Here is a 19,902-nt window from a genome sequence, read left to right as displayed (position 1 = left end):
TGGCTGATGTCAATCCCAGGATATACTTGTGGTGTGAAGTGGAATGAATGCCTGTGAGATGTATGTGCTGCAAAACTCCCCAATTCTTAAATTTCTTTCAAGGGTGTGGGCGTCGCTAGCTGGGCCAGCATTTATTGCCCAACCCTAATTGCCCTTGAGAAGGTGGAGGTGAGATGATGTCTTGAACCGCTGCAATCCGGTGGTGTTGGTACACCCACAGTGCTGTTACGGAGGGAATTCCAGGATTTTGACTCAGCGACTGAAGGAATGGTGATATATTTCCAAGTCCAGATAGTGTGTGACTTGTAGGGGAACCTCCAGGTGGTGGTGTTCCCAGGTATCTGCTGCCCTTGTCCTTCTAGATGGTAGTGGTCATGAGTTTGGAAGATGAGAAGGTGTTGAGAACTTGCTTTGTCAAAGCCCCTTACCCAACCTCAGGTCATCGCAATGTTTTTCACAGCCAACAAAGTTGGGTAAACTGGGGTTGTTCTCCTTGGAAAGACGGAGAATGAGGGGAGATCTAATAGAGGTGTACAAGATTATGAAGGGTATAGATAGGGTGAACAGTGGGAAGCTTTTTCCCAGGTCGGAGGTGACGATCACGAGGGGTCATGGGCTCAAGGTGAGAGGGGTGAAGTATAACTCAGATATCAGAGGGACGTTTTTTACACAGAGGGTGGTGGGGGCCTGGAATGCGCTGCCAAGTAGGGTGGTGGAGGCAGACACGCTGACATTGTTTAAGACTTACCTGGATAGTCACATGAGCAGCCTAGGAATGGAGGGATACAAACGATTGGTCTCGTTGGACCAAGGAGCGGCACAGGCTTGGAGGGCCGAAGGGCCTGTTTCCTGTGCTGTACTGTTCTTTGTTCTTTGTACTTTTGACGTATAGTTGCTGTTGTAATGTATGAAATGGGGTAGCCAGTTTATGCACAGCAAGCTCCCACAAGCAGCGGAGAGGTAAATGACCAGATAATCAGTTATTGATATTGGTCGTATCTACTTTATCGAACATCATTTTAAGCACCTTCAGCAATCATTCCTCAATCTTCTATCATTGAGGGAATTTAAATTGACCCAAACCCTAAGCAATGCTTGTAATTTAACCCTTCAGAACTGCTATTATTTTCATTCTACAGCATTATCTTTGACAGGAAATCACTCTCTGTCAGTGAACTGGCCATTAGAAAGAAGGAATTTACATTTCTAGAGCACCAGGTTATGGGGGGTGGCATGGTGGTGCCTCACAACGCCAGAGACCCGGGTTCAAGTCCTGGCTTGGAATTTGTGTGGAATGTGTAGAATTTGCACGTTCTCTCCATGTCTGCGTGGGTTTCCTCTGGGTGCTCCAGTTTCCTCCCACACCCCAGAGATGTGTGGGTTAGGTGCATTGGCCATGATAAATTGCCCCTTAGTGCTTGTGTAGGTTAGGGGGATTAGTAAGTAAATGCACCTTACACACAATGTCATATTTTTGAATTGTTATAATGCAGGAAACCAATTTGTGCACAGCAAGCTCCCATAAGCAGCAATGAGATAACGCCAAATAATCTGGTATTAATGTTGGTTTAGAGGGGAATATTTATCCCTTCCCTGCTCTTCAGACAGTTGAACACCCCTTCAGTACTGCATTGGGGAGTTTCAGCCGAGAATGCGTGCTCATGTCTCTGCACTGGGACTCGAATCTCCTGATGCAGCGGCGGGAGTGAGTGTTACCCACTCTCTCGTGTCTGCCTGTCCTTTACCATGAGAAGCTCTTCAGAAAATGCAGAGGAGCCTCTCTGGCTGAAGCTGATGGTTCCTTTTTTTTCATCCTGAGGAATGTTGCTTCCCAAATGCCGAGGAATTCCAGTCGGGGAAGGGAAAAAGAGGGAGGTTAACCAAGAAAGATTACAAACAGCGTAGTTATTGTACAGGGGACAAAGGATGGGGGTGGGGAGAGAAGAGAAAGTTGTCTTGAATAGAAGAAGGCAGGAATGTGTCGGTGGGTTGCTCACAATGTCGATGCAGAGTGTTTCAAACAGAACAAACTTTGTGTAAGAAGGAGGTCTCGACTCCCCTCCCCTCCCCTCCCCTCAGTCAAACAGAGGCTGCATCGAAAGCTTCATTCAGTCTGCCTCCCATTGTAACCGAGGCTGCTTACTCATCACAGCTACAAACAAGTGACTTTGGTTTCCCAAAGCCAGGCTTAATGCCAGGACCCCAGAGCACTTTGTGGAGAGAGAGTTTCAGGACATCTCAAGTTGGCACGATGGCACAATGGTTAGTACAGCTGCCTCACAGTGCCAAGGACCTGGGTTCAATTCCGGCCTCGAGTCACTGTCTGTGTGGAGTTTGCACGTTCTCCCTGTGTCTGCGTGGGTTTCCTCCGGGTGCTCCGGTTTCCTCTCTCAGTTCGAAAGACGTGCTGGTTAGGTTGATTGGCCATGCTGAATTCATCCTCAGTGTCAGGGGGAATAGCAGGGTGAATATGTGGGCTTATGGGGATAGGGCCTTGTGATCTTTTGTGGTGGGTACAGTCTGAATGGCCTCCTTCTGCACTGCGGAGAGTCTATGATCGCAAAGTGCTTCACCATAAATGGAACTGTACTTTATGCAGAGCAGTCACTGTTTCAGTGGCAGAAACAGGGCAGCCAATTTGCAAGCTCCCACAAACAGCACCGTGACTGTGGTCAGTACAGACTCCATGGGCTGAATGGCCTCCTTCTGTACTGTAGGGATTCTGTGATGATAATGACCTGGCAATCTACTTTCCAGTGACGTTTGAATCAAAATCCTGTGGACGCCGGAAGTCTGAAATAAAGGCAGAAAATGCTGGAAAAACTTGGCAGTTCTGGCAGGGTCTGCAGGAAGAGAAGAAACAGAGTTAACGTTTCGAGTCTGTGTGACTCTTCTTCAGAGCTCTTGACAGTGACTCTCTCAGTACCGCACTGAAGGAAGCGCCGGTCTGGATTAAAGTTAAAGTTTATTTATTAGTCATAAGTAGGCTAACCTTAACACTGCAATGAAGTTGCAGTGAAAATCCCCCAGTCGCCACACACCGACACCTGTTCAGGTTCACTGAGGGAGAATTTACCATGGCCAATGCACCTTACCAACAGATAGATTATCTGCTGTCAAAGGGGTACATCACTGTCACTGTAAAGTGTCCTGTTAAAAAAACCACCCCCGGGGAAACTCTTGCATCCACATTTTAGAAAGAAGTCCCTCAGTGAGGCTGGAGTTTAAGGTAACCGAAGCGTGGGGTAGCACAGGGGTTAGCACTGCTGCCTCACAGCGCCATTGGACCCGGGTTCAATTCCGACCTCGGGTCACTGTCTGTGTGGAGTTTGCACGTTCTCCCTGTGTCTCCGTGGGTTTCCTCCGGGCGCTCCGGTTTCCTCTCACAGTCCAAAGATGTGCGGGTTAGGTGGATTGGCCATGCTGAATTGCTCCTTTGTGTCAGGGGGACTAGCAGGGTAAATACATGGGGGTACGGGGATAGAGGCTGGGTGAGATTGTTGTCAGTGCAGGATTGATGGACCAATTGGCCTCTTTCTGCACTGTAGTGATCCTATGATTCTATAAATCAAAATGGTTAAGCAAGCTCCCTCAGGATCCCTTCACAGTAACCTCACTGCAGTACTCTCTGTAGAGTCCTCTGGGACACCCAGTAATCCGCTTGCTGCTGTTTAAACTCTGCAGACACAGATTGAGTAACATTAAAGTTGAAATGCACTTGCTGAGCTAAAGGAAGAGGGATGATATTGGCTGCAGTGTCGGGGATGGAGGACCAGTTCGTACAGTCTGTGCATTAAATTCTCAAGGTTCCTATAAACTATTTTGTTCCAAGCCTAACTCCCGTCTCCCAATTGTGATTGTTCACATTGTTTGAGGGGTCGCAGTGATCCCTCTGTATTTGATTATGGAAGGAAAGAAAGTTCTGCATTTATATAGTGCCTATTCACAACCAGAGCAGATCCCAAAGTGCTTTTGCTGTCAATGAAGTGCTTTGCAAGTGTTGTGATAAAGGAAATATAACAGTCAACTTCCCCACAGCAACTCCTACAAGCTGCAGTGAGCGGATAGTATGCATTCTGAAACAAGACCAGCAGGTCTGGCAGAATCTGTAGGAAGAGGAGAACAGAGTTAACGTTTCAAGCCTGCTTGACTCTTCATGGGCGGCACAGCGACACACTGCCTCACAGCTCCAGAGACTTGGGTTCGATTCCCGGCTTGGGTCACTGTCTGTGCAGAGTCAGCACATTCTCCCCGTGTCTGCGTGGGTGCCCTCCGGGTGCTCCGGTTTCCTCCCACAGTCCAAAGATGTGCGGGCTAGGTGCATTGGCCATGCTCAATTGCCCCTTCCTGTCCCAGGATACGTAGGTTAGAGGGATTAGTGGGGTAGATATGTGGGGTTATGAGGATAGGGCCTGGGTGGGATTGTGGTCAGTGCAGACTCGATGGGCTGAATGGTCTCCTTCTGCACTGTAGGGATTCTTTGATAAGTTTGTGATGCTGGTTGAGGGAAATATTGGTCAGGACAACAGGACAGCTCCCCTGCTCTTCTTCAAATAGCAGTGAGGGATCTTCTACATGCACCTAATGAGGGCAGCCGGACCCTCCGTATAATGTCCCATCCAAACAATGGCACGTCCTCTGACAGTGCAGCACTCCCTCAGCACTGCAATAAGAGTGTCAAGTCTCTGAAGTGGTCCTTGAGTCCCACAGCCTGCTGACTTCAAAGTATGAGTGCTTCTCCCTGGAGTCACGGTGTTTCAGTGACCTTATCTGGAAGGAGGGGAACCTGCTACAAGGTGCTGAATGGCCTACTTCTGCTTCCATTTCTTACGTTCTTATGTTCAATTTACTCTTGACTAAAGGACAGTGGCTTTATGTCCACAGCACACACAAACTTGGGCACACAGTTTGGGTGCTGCAGTAGCCTCAGAGCCTCACTCCAGGTTAACAGAAGGCCATTCCTGATCGGAGCCATCACAGCTGAATAGCCCACTGCTACTCACACATACTGAATGGCCACATAGATGAGGTAGGAAAGGGAAACGGGTGCCCGTAGAACCCACGTCCGTGGAAAATCCAGTGCTTTTAGGAGAGGAGCATCTTAGAATATTCTTGTACATTCTTTTTTGGATCTATTCACAATCGATACTTCAAACTCAGTTTCCTGGGCAACTGGCTTGTGATGCCAACAGTGTGGGTTCAATTCCCGTACCGGCTGAGGGTATTCATGAACCTTTCTAACCTTGCCCCTCACCTGAGGTGTGGTGACCCTCAGGTTAAATCACCACCAGTCACCTCTCCCCCTCAAAGGGGAGAGCAGCCTATGGTCATCTGGGACTATGGCCATTTTACCTTTTACTTCCATGTAAGGGGGTGGGGAGAGAGGAGAACTGAATGAAAGTTGCCAAAGTGGGATCTTCCTGCACTTTCTTACCAAGGCTGGCATTGGTTGTCCTCTCAGCGGAGCCAGTAGGAGACGGTCTTGTGCTGCTGAGGACAGGGGAAGTGTAGTTTGACACAAAAGCAGAGACTAATCTCGGAATAATAAAGTGGCATTTGTCTGAGAGACCAGATGTTATGAAGCAGCTGTCTGCAGCTGCATCTCGCAGCCTGGCTTGGAGTCTATCAAAGCACTCAGCATCTCCTGTTGCTGTCTGTGCTCTGACCCCTCAGCGTTTCAGAGCTGGAACTAAAAGCTTTCAGAGTGTTTCCTTAATTCTCAGCTTTTGCACACTCAGTAATTTCTCCAGCACCTTCCTGGTGTCTCGAATTAATCTGTTTCACTAACTATTCTCTCAGAGCCCTGACATTTCTCAAACAAACCCAACTGCCCCAAGTCTTTCCAGCTTTTCAATCCTTCTTAAAGGGGCAAACCCCACACTATGTCATGAGTAAAGGAATAGTGCCCAATCATTATTAAAGGAACAGAACCAATTTAGTTTCTTCATTGGCTGCTGAATAGATTGAGTTGTCTCAAAAACCCAGTCCCTGTTTTATTTCTGCCTTTAATGGCTACACCGACAGGGTGGGTAGATGGATTATTAAAAAAAAGCAATGATCTAATTGAATCATGGAAGACATCAAGGCTCGAAGGGCTGAATATCCTCCTGTGCTTCCTATGTTCCTTTCTGTATGTCAGAGATACAGTTACATCACTCACATCTATACTGTGTTAAGGACACATATGACATGCTACAAGACTGTGTACAATATCACATATATGTGTAATATACTGTGTTCCACCTCCAGTTATGTACAGGTGGTGCACAGGATGACTGCATGTGTGTTGGGTGCACGGATTTGCCAAGTGTGACTGGGCACCCATGTGCGACTGGGGTGTGCGGTGTGTAATTGGGGTGCTCAGGATGGCTGTGTGTAAACAACTGTCAAATTCTGGAATGTTCTGTGCTCGCAATGTCATTGATTGCTACTATTGCAGATGTTCAAATGCCTGTCTGTTGGTCTGTCGCTCCCTCTCTAGCTGTTGCTGTGTTTTTCATGAACACTTCCTGACAAAATGCTCGGGGTTGTGGTGGGTGGGTGTTGGGAGGTGGGGGGGGGGGGAGGGGGGGTGCTGGTATTTTAGAGCAGTCAGGGTGGCTAAGTGAGGGGGGTCTTGTGGCAAAACCTCCAGAGAAATGTCCAACCAGAGTCCGCAAGCCTGGAATCTAGAATTCCTTTCACAAAGCAGATCTTGTTTATTGTGACTGGAGGTCCAGCTGTATATATGGTGCACATGTTTTGTTCCGGTCTCTCTGTTCCTAGTTCTCACTGACTGAAGGCCTGCACAGTAAACAGGGTCTGGGAGTAGTTAGCGAGCACTATACCTGCCTCCCTGAAGTTGCCAACTGTACCTTTACGGGGAGTAGGGCCTGCAGGCTCACAGAAGCCACTCCCCATCATTACCACATTTGAAGCACAAAGGTCAGGGTTGAATCTTAAGCAATTCTGACCTTTAGATTATTGACAGATTCTGCAAAAGTTTCCGATTGGTTCCGGTTCTGTCGGCAGTCATGATGAGAAATGGCCACAGTTAGTTCCCAGCGAGAGAGTTATTAAACACCACTGGCAGCTGAGAATAACTATAGCAGCGCGAATCAACTTATAAACAGTGAATGAGCTATTATGAATTTACTGGATCAGCAATGAGGTATGACCTTTCAAGGTCTCGTTGCCTTAGTAACCATGTAGGCCTCAGTATAGAATGGCAGCAGACTGGGTTACTGATGATCGACAAAGAGAGCCTTTCACAATGGCAATTGATAAAGCAGCCAGCAATGTTCCTGAGTGATTAGTGAGGGAGTGTTGAGTTGCTGCAACTTAATCTTTTACTGATCCACCAATATTGAGGGCAGTCTGTCCAGATTACCATGGGCTCCTGTGATAAGCCCGCCGATTGTGAAGAGGATTGTGTGTGCAGTTTAATTTTCAGTGGGGTGATGTATTGTTACTTGGCTATGCACCTAGCTGGCTCTCCAGGTTGTTAAAGACAAGGTTTGAGGAGTAAGAGTGGCTATTTCACCAAGCATTATCAACTAAGCTGATGCTCAAAAACTTGGTTAAAGTGGTGGGTTTTTCAAGGAGTGTTTGAGAGGAGAGAGAGATGGAAAGGGTTTAGGAGGGATTTTCAGAGCTTGGGTCCCTGGGCAGTTGCCGCTATTTTTTTTGTTACCTTTCGGTACTTTATTTCTAACCAAAAAAGCCAATTAAATCCACATGGTCCCCACGTAAGGGACAAACCAGATCCAAGCTGGCAAGATGAGACATTACATCCCATCTTGGGCTCGATCAAACAAGATCCAAGCTGACAGGATGAGGCATCGCACCCCCTCCCAAAGAGATGGCTTTGAAAAATAGCGTCAGGTGAAGTCTCGGTTTAACCTCATTGACTGCCCTGATCCTTTACTCTACCCTAGTTTGGCCAAACCACGATCCCAGGCGTCAGCACCACCGCCTCCCCCCCCCCCCCTCCCCACCCCCCACCAGTGCAATGGGCTAGCCTCGTCCCCTGCTTGATCATTGACTCACCCCTACCAGGTAATATTGGAGCAAAGAAAATTGGCAAAGAGTGAAAGGTCAGAATTGGAGGAGCGCAGAGATCTCAAGAACTTCAGAACTCGGAGCAGGAGTCAGCAGTTTAGCCCCTCGAGCCTGCTCTGCCATCATGCCTGATCTGATCTTGGCTGGGTTGTAGGAAATTGTTGGGGCGGATGGGTTTGCAAGGGTGAGGCCATGGAGGGATTTGAAAATGAAGATGACAATTTTAAATAAAAACAGAAAATGCTGAACAAACACAGCGGGTCTGGCAGCTTCTGTGGAAGCGAACAGAGGTTTGAGTGTGAATGCAGAACTCAATTGTTTACAGGGGATGGGAGATGAGAGGTTGAGTCTTGAGGTAACAGAGGTATGAATGAAGGTTTCAGCAGCTGAAGACTTGATACACGTGGTGAATATTAGTTCCTCCCCAGCAAGATCCAATGTGGAATTGACATTGTTGTCATTCTGACTCTCATCAGCCGACAGTGAATGCGCTGCGGGATACAACCGTGTTAACTCCTTCCTCTTACCCCAAACAGCAGAGGGGATGGACAGGAAAGACCAGAGCTGAGTTAATGCAGGTTGGCGGACAAGAACAACAGTGGAGTGTGATGGTGCACCTTCATGCTGATGGCTCACACATTCTCTAACTCTTATTATCCAGTCTTTCCAAACCGGGAAAGTCAAAGCAAAAAACTGCAGATGCTGGAGATCTGAAAGAAAAGCAGCAAATGCTGGAAAAACTCAGCAGATCTACCGGCAATTGGAGAGAGAAACAAGATAGCGTTTTGAGTGCGATACAGGTTGAAACTTGTCCAGCATTTCTCTCCCACAAGCAGTCATGAGATAATGGTCTGACATCCTGTTTTGTCTGTTTATTAGTGTCACAAGTCGGCTTACATTAACACTGCAATGAAGTTACTGTGAAAATCCCCTAGTCACCACACTTTGGCGCCTGTTTGGGTACACTGAGGGAGAATTTAGCATGGCCAATCCACCTAACCCACACATCTTTGGACTGTGGGAGGAAACCAGAGCACCCGGAGGAAACCCACACAGACATGGGGAGAACGTGCAGACTCTGCACAGACAGTGACCCAAGCTGGGAATCGAACCCAGGTCCCTGTGAGGCAGCAGTGCTAACCACTGTGCCACCATGCCATCCTATTGTTAATGGAGGGATAACTACTGAGCAGGGCACCGGGAGCACGTCTGCTGCATGTGTTCGAATAGTGCCATGAGATCCTGTACATTCAGCAGCCAGTGGGGAGATAGACACTGAAACTTGGTACAGCTAGTTTCGAGGATTGTCTGCGTCAAACTCGCAAACTCCGATGTACAGAGAGGAAGACTGGAGGTGGCAATGACAGTATGAACTGTCGGTTCTGTGGACACCCACGCTGATCCTCTGTCAGACTCAAAATCGGGAGAGGGCCCTCAGAAGAAGATGAAATGAGTACAATGACAGTCTCAAGCAACAAGTTGTCTACCGTGAACTACACTCACCTGAGAGAGCAGGCGGGGATTTTGCTTTAACTTCTCATCCAAAGTCTAATAACAGACGTGGGAGAGAATAGGGGAGGGGCAGGGATTGTGGTTTGAACTGCAGCACTTTCTCTTCTACTGGAGAAAGTCCAGCGAATTCACTGAGTGGTCAGAATTATTGCCCATCCCTAATTGTCCTTGAGAAGGCAGATGTGATATATTTCCAAGTTGGGATGGTGACTGTCTTGGACCTGGAGGTGGTGGTGATCCAGGTATCTGCTGCCCTTGGCATTCTAGGTGGTAGAGGTGGGGGTGGGCTTGGAAGGTGCTGTCAAGTGAACCTTGGTGAGTTCCTGCAGTGTTACTATTTGTCTATAGTGGAGAGAGTGAATGTTTGTGTAAGGGGTAGCAATCAAGCAGACTGCTTTGTCCCGGACAGTGTCAAGCTTCTTGAGTGTTGTTGGAGCTGCACTCATTCAGGCAAGTGAGGAGTATTCCATCACACTGCTGACTTGTGCCTTGTAGATGGTAGACAGGCTTTGGAGCGTCAGGACGTGAGTTACTCACTGCCTCTGACCTGTTCTTGTAGACACAGTATTTAAATGGCTCATCCAGCTCAGTTTCGGGTAACCCCCAGGATGTTCATGAAGACGGTTCGCCATCACCGTCTCAAGTATGGACGGGCAATAAATGTTGTCCTTGCCAGCTCAGGTCACAGGAAAGAATTAGAATCGGAAAATAAGAGCAGGAGGTGGGCAGAAACTGGGCTTGTATTTCGGTGATCAAACCTTTGATTGATCGTTGGGAAAGTTCTGAGGCAATTTGTTCATTAGAAAACTGGAAAGTCAAGTCTAAAATTGGACAGGTGGTGACCCAGGAACGCGGTCTGGATGATTTAGCTGCTCTTTGTTCCCAGTCAATGCGCTGCACTGTGTAACGTTGTCCTATCGTTAATGAAAATACAGGTAATAATTAACTGGATGGACTCAGTGCACACTACACTGATCTTACACTCAACACAGAAAAGCCAGTTAAATCATCAGCGTCTAGACCAGTGGGCAGCTACTCGCCTCCTCCATCACACTAAAGGAATTCTTTCAAAATTGGCAATTGTAACATATCCTGAGGTCCCAACTCCCCTGCCCCCCCCCCCCCCCCCCTCCCACTTCTTGGGCCTCACCTCTTTGCCTTGCTTCCCTGCAAAGGGGTTAGGCAGACTCTGCAGGTTGGACAATTAGCCAACACCGCTCACTCGAGTGACAAGCAACCCTCCTCACTCGAGTGACAAGCAACCCTCCTCACTCGAGTGACAAGCAACCCTCCTCACTCCTTAATCCGAGTGGGGTTGCCAACCCTCCTGGGTTATCCAGGAATCAAAGGTTCCTCCTCCTCGACACTGCTGCAAGTGGAGGCGGTGAGAATTAAATTATAAAATCATACGGTGCAGAAGAGGCCCTTCGGCCCATCAAGTCTGCACTGACACGTAAGAGACACCTGAACTTCCACCTAATCTCATTTACCAGCACTTGGCCCGTAGCCCTGAATGTTATGACGTGCCAAGTGTTCATCCAGGTAGTTCTTAAAAAAGATTATTTTTGTTTTCATTTTCTTTGAACATTTTCCCTTATTAATTATAAAGTTACTGGACTTGGGCAGGTTGGTGTGTGTTTGTGTGTGTGGGGGAGGCGGGGGGTGTTGGGGGAGTTATTTGACCAGGCTGGATGGTTGCATACTAGAAGTCATGTGATCCTGCAGGGAAATTTGCAACCAAGGTTGGCAACCGAAGCTGAAGGCTGGGCCTATTTCTTCTCGTATCCCTCCACCTTCACCGGATTGGAAGCTTAGATCATTTCCTGTATTGGGGAGGGTCATTCTGTCACCCTGCTGAGGGAGCGTAGAGTGAGTGAGGCTTATAGAAACAAGTTTTAAAGGAAGAACAAATTGCAGTTATAGATAGCAGCTTTTTCATCCTCGGGACTTTCCAAAGAGTTTTACTGCCAATGAAGTACCTCAGAAGTACAGTCAGTGTTGTAATGTAGGAATCATGGCAGCCAATTTGTGCACAGCAAGCTCCCACAAATAGCAATGTGATAATGACCCAATAATCTGCCTTTGTGATGTTGATTGAGGGATAAACATTAGCCAGGGCACAAGGGAGATCTCCCCTGCTCTTCTTCAGACCAGTCCCATGGGATCATTTACATCTGGCTGAGTAGGCAGACAGGGTCTCGGTTTAACATCTCACCTGAAAGACCTTTACGTCAAAGATGGCCACAAGCATTGGAACACTAGCTTTGCATTTCTTTCACAAATGTAGCGTGTGTGAGAATGTTGCTGGGAGTAATTTTAAAAGTACATCAGTTTGAGTGAAGGGACGTGTTTGTTTCTCTGACGGTTCACAGGAGGGAAGCCAGGGATTGTTCAGATGCAGAGGCTGGCAAGGCCCAGGTTTGACCTTTGGCCCATACTGTGTTAGCTCATCACTGGGTAAGGCAAATAGGTTAACACCCTTGAATCGTGAAATTCCCAGAGGCGTGAGGGGAAGACAGGCAGCAAGGGGAGGGAAAACTTTATCCTTTCTGTCTATAGTTCAGAGTTTTCCTTTATACAAAGATTTCATGATAAAGAGCCTATAGGTTGGTTTAGCTCAGTTGGCTGGACGGCTGGTTAGTGATGCAGAGTGATGTCAACAGCGCGGGTTCAATTCCCACACATAGAGGTTATTCACGCCTTCTCAACCTTGCCCCTTGCTTGAGGTTAAATCACCACCAGTCACAGCCTATGGTCATCTGGGACTATGGCGACTTTATTTTTTTATAGGTTGGGACAGATGTTCTTTCAAAGAGCTAGCACAGAAAAGATGGGCTGAATGGCCTCTGTTGATGCTGTCAATTTCTGATTCTATGAGGAAACCAGAAAAGGAAGAAGACAATAACAGCAACATGAACCTGTCCAGCATTTTACACAGCATTTACTTCAGAGACAGGTCATTGGCCCCACTGGTCTACACCAGTGTTTATGCTCGAGGATAGGCGATGGTATTACCGCTCGACTATTAATTCAGAAACTCAGCTAATGTTCTGGGAACCCGGTTTTGTGGAGCGTGAATACTGGCATAAAACATTTGGGCAGAATAAAGAGAGAAAATGTGGCAGGGTGGCACAGTGGTTAGCACTGCTGCCTCACAGCACCGGGGACCCGGGTTCGATTCCCGGCTTGGGTCACTGTCTGTGTGGAGTCTGCGCATTCTCCCCGTGTCTGCGTGGGTTTCCTCTGGGTGCTCCGGTTTCCTTCCACAGTCCAAAAGACGTGCTGCTTAGGGTGCATTGGCCATGCTAAATTCTCCCTCAGTGTACCCGAACAGGCGCCGGAGTGTGGCGACTGGGGGATTTTCACAGTAACTTCATTGCAGTGTTAATGTAAGCCGACTTGTGACACTAATAAACTTCCAACTTAAGCTAACTCTGCCCGTGATGGGAGGGGTTCCCTCCCCTTGCCCTACTGTGATTCTTCATCTCATTTATAAGCTGAAAATCTTCATTCAATACATAGCTGCCTCTGTCCTCCGCACCCTTGATTTGGTCTACATTAGACAGCTCCCAAAGGCTCCTCAATTGAAAGATTTAAAGGTGAACTCCTTAATTGTATTGATTGGTTGGAGATCATTTCTGTAGGTGAGAATGTTAGCCTGCCTGTCACGAAGCGCCGGGATTGCAAATGGGAGGCAGGAAGGCATCAAGTGTGACACCAGCAGCATGTTTTCTTTCTCCGCTGCCCAATTCTATAGAGACCCACAGCCAGCGGTGAAAACCCGCCCAGAGACTTGTTAGACAATTGCTGAGTGACAGTGCTTTTTTGGATTTGAGTGAACATTGCGGTTACTTTAATGGATAGGGTTTCGTTCAGATTGAGAGTGTTAAATCCCACCTGATGAAAATCCTTGACAGTTTGGTAGTTTTATTAAAGTGGAACGTTACAGAGGGACGTTCCCCAGGATCGTTCTGTATAATCGAAGCACAATCTCAGCTAGCACCTCCACGGTAACTACCTCAGCTGACAGGGAGTGAAATTCATCCCTTGGCTGGGCGAAGTTGGCTGGTAACAGTCAGGGCAGCAGCAAGAATGTAGTACGCACACAAACAGTCTGTACCGATCCCTCTGCTCCATACACGAGTTTCCTTCCACTCCACAGTTTCCAACACTCCAGTATAACTAACCTTCTATTCCTTTCTGCCTCATGTACGTGTCCAGATTTCCCTTCACTATTATAGGCCTGTCACTTCTATGTGGAAACAAGTTCTCACCTCTCTCTGGCTAACCATGTTTCTCTCCAAAATTTCTTCTTTGATTTATTACTATCTTCAGATCATGCCGCCCATTTTTCAATACTCCTGCAAGTGGGAAACATCTCCTCTACCCCACCTAAACCCTTCATCATTTTAAAGACCTCTCTCTGGCAGGTCAACTGTCAGCTTCCTCCTTTCTGGTTCTCGTTGCCAACTGGGATTAAATATATTCCTGGTGGTTTCATCACATGACCTCCCTCTATGGTCCAGCCATTTAGCGGCCAACACATCTATCCTCATGATGCACTGCCTTCCTACACCAATTGGAAAGCAAAAAGACACATCACCCAATTGGCTGATGCCTGACTGTCAGGCAAAGAACCTTTTTTTCCCATTTTGTATATTTTTATATCTGGTATTATGTTTGAAGAAAATGTTGTTTTTTGAACTATCTTTTTTAATGTCCTGATGATTTTTCTCCAGGGTTTCACACAGCTGTGACCTGGAGATAATCCTCAATTCCTGGAGATTCCAGGCCAGTCCTGGAGGGTTGGTAACCCTGTATTCCAGAGACAAAAAGCCCCAGAAGAGAAGATCTTTCTCACACCTTCTCCACGACATCAATATACTTTTCATAATATGGAGACCAGAACTGTGTACAATTCCCCAACAGTGGTCTGGCCAGGGTTCAGTACAAGATTGACATACCCTCCCTGTTTTTCAACTCCATTCTGCTCAATACGCCAGCAGTGGAGATCCAGATTCCCGATTCTATCCCTCCAAACTGTCGACTAGTTTTTGAGCTTGCTAGCAGCACTGGGTAAAACTTTTCAAAAATTATTCTCTCATGGGATGTTTGCATCGCTGGCTATGTTGTCTTTGAGAAGGTGGTGGTGAGCTTCCTTCTTGAACTGCTGCAGTCCCTGCAGATGTAAGTGCTGTTAGGGAGGGAATTCCAAGATTTTGACTCAGCGACACTGAAAAGACCAGTGATATAGAATCATAGAATCCCTACAGTGTAGGAGACCATTCGGCCCGTCGAGTCTGCACCGACAGCAATCCCACCCAGGCCCTATCCCTGCAACCACATTTTTCCCCTGATACCCTGACACTAAGGGGCAACTTAACATGGCTAATCAACCTAACCCTTTGGACTGTGGGAGGAAACCAGAGCACCCGGAGGAAGCACACGCAGGCACGGGGAGAACGTGCAAACTCCACACAGACAGTGACCCAAGGCTGGAATTGAACTCGGGTCCCCGGCGCTGTGAGGCAGCAGTGCTAACCACTGTGCCACCGTGCTGCCCAAGTATTTATATTTCCAAGTCAGAAATTTCTGTGGCTTGGGAGGGGGACTTCCAGGTGGTAGTGTTCACAGGTATCTGCTGCCCTTGTCCTTCTAGATGGTGGAGAGTATAGGTTTGGCAGGTGCTGCCTAAGGAACCTTGCTGAGTTTTTGCAGTGCATCTTGTAGATGGTACACATGTGTCACTGTGCATCGGTAGAGAGAGTGAATGTTTATGGAAGAGGTGCCAAGCAAATGAGTTGCTTTGCCCTGGGTGGTGTCGAGCTTCTTGAGGGTTGTTCTCATCCAGGCAAGTGGATTAAATTTGTTAGGGTGTCACCAGGCTCCCATTCCGTATCACTCCAGGTGAATGTGAGGTGACCAAATAAGAACAGGAAGATTTTTGCTGAAAGTAACAATCAACATTATCAGTCTGGTGCCAACGCTAGTATTGGGCTGAGTATCAGTCTCTGCCTATACTGCTGACTCTGTTCTTATTGATTCGAATGGAAATCTATAAGCAGCAAGTCAAAATGTTTGTGCTGATTTTGTGATGTGGGTTAGAGATCCTGCCTGTTGTGTGCTGCTGTGTCACTGTGCATCATTCACTCGAATGGAATTAGTGTCCTCATTCTGTAACATAGAGTGGCTGTGTCTCTCGTTCTCTCAAACAGCGCTCATGTGTTTCTCTCTAACGGAGTTTCTCTGTGTCACTCTCGCTGGCAACCCGTGTTCTCCGATCTCACTCAACTTTCCCTTTCTCTAATTACAGAGCTCCTGGGCTCCACAAAGAGGCTGAACGTGAATTATCAGGATTCAGATGGGTGAGTATCCTGTTTACATCAACCCTGTCACCTCTCGGTGCCATCAATCAACCTGTGTTGTGGGTTAAGAGAATGCTGCAGGCAACTGTTCCAATCGCTTCAAACAGCGCATGCTGCTTATCACCTTTACTCAGAGAAAGCTTGTCAGACTGTTTCCCCAGTATTGGTTTACATCCAACGAGGTGATGATAGCAGCCTGCCTGATTCCACTTCCATGAAAACAGAACAAGCTGTTAGAATAGGAGCATGGCCTTAGGTTACACACTTCTCAATTAAATTAGATAATTAAAATTAAATTCAATCTCTAATCAATCTCAGGTTGGCTCTAACTTTGAAATAGTCATAACTCCAGTGTTCAAGACAAAGAAATGATCAAAAATAGGAACATTCGGGTCGCAGGTAGGCCATTCAGCCCCTCGAGTGTCTGTTCCTATTCAGTTCGATCGTGGCTGATCTGCATCTCAACTAAATTTGCTCATCATTTCTCTGAATGCCCCCAACCCAACCCAACAAGAAATATCGATCTCAAACACAAAAATTCCAACATCATAAGACAACCCTCTCATCTCAATCTGCTGAACCTTTGCTGCACCACCTCCCGTGTACTTATATTCTTCCATTAATATGGAGACATAATCTGTGCACAATACTTCTACAGAGCTTTAGTGTGGTCTCACTAAAGCTCTGTAGAATTGTAACAAGACTTCCTTTTGCTTGTACTCCAATCGTCTTGCACGAAGGCCAACATGGGTGGCATAAGGGGAGGCGCTGGCCTAGTGGTATTATCGCTAGACTTAATTCAGAAACTCAGCTAATGTTCTGGGGACCCGGATTCGAATCTCACCAAGGCAGCTGATGGGATTTGAATTCAATAAAAAAAAATCTGGAATTAAGAATCTACTGATGACCATGAAACCATTGCCGATTGTCGGAAAAACCCATCTTGTTCACTAATGTCCTTTAGGGAAGGAAATCTGCCATCCTTACCCAGTCTGGCCTACATGTGATTCCAGAGCCACTGCAATGTGGTTGACTCTCAACTGCCCTCGGGCAACGAGGGATGGGCAATAAATGCTGACCAGCCAGCAATGCCCATGTCCCATGAATGAATTAAAAAAACAGTGGCAGAATGGTTAGCACTGCTACCTCACAGCGCCAGGGACCCGGGTTCACTTCCAGCCTTGGGTCACTGTCTGTGTGTACTTTGCACGTTCTCCCTGTGTCTGCGTGGGTTTCCTCCGGGTGCTCCGGTTTCCTCCCACACTCCAAAGATGTGTGGGTTAAGTTGATTGGCCATGCTAAATTGACCGTTAGTGTCAGGGGGGGTTGGCACGGTTATGGAGATCGGGCCTGGGTGGGATTGTTGTCGGGGCAGCAGACTCAATGGGCTAAATGGCCTCCTTCTGCACAGTAGGGATTGTATGATTCAATGAATAACTGCTTGAAAAATGGTAAATCCCTGTAATCATTTGAGGATGACCATGAAATCACCATTGAGGTGACCATGAAATTATTGTTGATTGTCATAGAAAGCCATCTGGTTTGAGGGGGATGCTGCAGTGGTCTGTGTGGGGTTCATTGGGGGTGTGGTGGGGTGAGAGGGTGCAGTGAGTTTGTTTGTTTGGTGTGGGGGGGGGTAGGGTGCTGGTGGTTGTCAGGGGGTGGGATGGTGGCGAGGCTCGGGGGATGCAGGGATGGAGCAGGGAGGCTGTCGGGGCCCACGGTGAGAGATGGGATGAATGGGTGGAGCATGTGAGGGTGAGGTGATGGGGTTTGGGGGGGAGGGGGGGAGTTGGGAGGAGGTGGTGTTTGAGGTGGGGGTTTGGAGTTGAAGGTGGGATGGGGGTGAGGATGGGGAGAGTCAGTTTTATCTCTTGTACCACAAAATTAAATACTGTATAATTCTCCAAATTCTCTTCTGAATCTAAACCAGCATTGAAATCAGTCTAAATTGTCATTATTCATTACACCCAATTATGTTGACATGCTGTGTTGATGTACCAGAGTCTTGAGAATCTTGAGTCTCATCAAAATAAACACAAGAAAATAAAAATCGGGAGTGATGTACAACAGGATGTTGACTCACTAGCACCCACTGTGTTACTTTTGCAAAGTCTGGGAATTAAATCACTATTTGTCACTAAGAGATTGCTTAAAGAAAGATTTGACTAATCTCTATTCTATCCTGGATTCACCTAGAGTACTATATACATTCCCAGTCTATAACACAATTTGTATGACAGCTTCTGGGGGAAAGGGAAAGAACCCGATTCTTGAGTTAAGGCTGTGTTGAGTTTTTGTGCCATGCATCATTCTCTGGAAAAATTCAGAACAATTCAATCCATATTTTTCCTGAGCTGCTGGTACCTTTCTGATTGACAAATCCTGGGAATAGTGTCATTAACATAAAAAGGAGCAGGTACCATTTATGGTATATTCTGGGTTGGTGCCAGAGATGTCAGAATGGTGTGGTTGTATTAGCTACAGAGTTGAACTGTTTTGTACATATAATGATTTCTTTGTGGTCATTTCCTAATATTAGTTGATTGCTCTGTGATTAATTATCCTTGGAGAATCAGCATTAAGCCTTCAATTTCACCATTGCTGCAGTCATTCTACTTATTGCATGTAGGTGTAATGAAAGAAACACGAAACCTACATCTATACAGCACATTTCATAATGGCACAATATCTCAATTCACTTTACAACCAAGTAAGTACTTTGCCTACAGGATACCAGTGACTACAATTCAATTTTCTCAAATGACAGAGCAGGCTCAAGGGGCAAATGACTTACTCGTGCCCCTAATAGATATATTCATATTATTTGGATGGCTATGATGAGTTGGGCTAGCTGGCCTTTGTCCTGCATAATTATCCTGTGAACAGGGGATAGCACCATGGCTGGAGTTTGGTTTATTTTGTTGCCATTGGAAGTTTACTGTGAGCGGGCTTTGTGGGGTGAGATTGCCAGGACAGGACAGGAGTGTCTAATGGGCTCATAGTGAATCAGTAACCTGTTCCACACTGAACATGCTTCTCAAGAGTCTTTCCTATCAAGTTCTTGTCCTTTTATTCCACTCTACCTTAGTTTCTCTTAGATTTTTAAGGTATTGAAATATCGTGATAAAAGTTTTGTTGCAAGGCAGATATTGAAAATTTATTGTACTGAGAAGCGACAATCAGTAGAGTCTTCAGACTTGCTGATCAAGAAAATACAGAGACAACTGTGAACCATTCAGTCCTTGTCCTCTGGACTCTGAAATGTTGTATCACACAGAGACACCAAAGGGCTCTAATGCTTCTCACTGACCGTGAAGCCCTATGTTGTTCAATCATTCCACTTTATTGCTCTGGAGTCATTTGATCTTTCTACCCTATGATATTACTGATAAAATAGAATGAATTACGCCCCTTGTATGAAATATTTATATTGAATATCATGCACCCAGGCAGAAGAAAGTCTTCTACTTCTACAGAATGGAAAAGATCTTGTGCAGTTTATCTGGGTTGCAAAGACTGAATCTTTCCCCAAATACGAATTTACTGTGCAGAGTGTGTTGGTGAGGGCTGAGGCAGTCACCACAACCAGTGTTATTGTCTGCACAGTGTTAGAAATAACTAATGGGATCGTTTCCTGTCAAATTAGCGATATTGAACCAATGCTATTAGAGCAAAATCTGTATCACTGGTTTGTTTAATAGTCACTGTGGGACCACCTATAGGGCACACACAAACCAGCACTGCATTATATTATTACTGCTCTTAATAGAATTAATTACATCCCTTATCATACAAGGGGTGTAATTAATTCTATTTTATCAGTAATATCAGAGGGTGGAAAGATCAAATAACTCCTGACCAACGAAATGTAATGATTGAACAACATCGATCTCCACTGTCAGTGAGAAGTGTTGGACCCCTCAGGTGTCTCTGTGTGATACAACTTTTAAGAGACGAGAGGACAAGGACTGAATGGTTCACA

The 19,902-nt window shown here is 46.6% G+C and overlaps 1 protein-coding gene across 5 annotated transcripts in view; it reads left to right on the top strand.

The window, feature by feature from the left end:
* Window positions 1-19,902, top strand: part of caskin2b (CASK interacting protein 2b) — a 255,010-nt gene that overhangs the window by 123,858 nt on the left and 111,250 nt on the right. For all 5 annotated transcript variants that reach the window (XM_078225315.1, XM_078225314.1, XM_078225317.1 and 2 more), the window contains one exon: window positions 15,866-15,917. In XM_078225315.1, the coding sequence (XP_078081441.1) occupies window positions 15,866-15,917 (52 nt within the window). The remainder of the gene's footprint in view (window positions 1-15,865; window positions 15,918-19,902) is intronic.

Source organism: Mustelus asterias, chromosome 12, assembly GCF_964213995.1.
Source record: "Mustelus asterias chromosome 12, sMusAst1.hap1.1, whole genome shotgun sequence".
In the NCBI taxonomy this organism is placed as follows: Eukaryota; Metazoa; Chordata; class Chondrichthyes; order Carcharhiniformes; family Triakidae; genus Mustelus; species Mustelus asterias.
The sequence above is the reverse complement of the archived record's forward strand: the minus strand, read 5'-3'. Positions and strand labels throughout refer to the sequence as shown.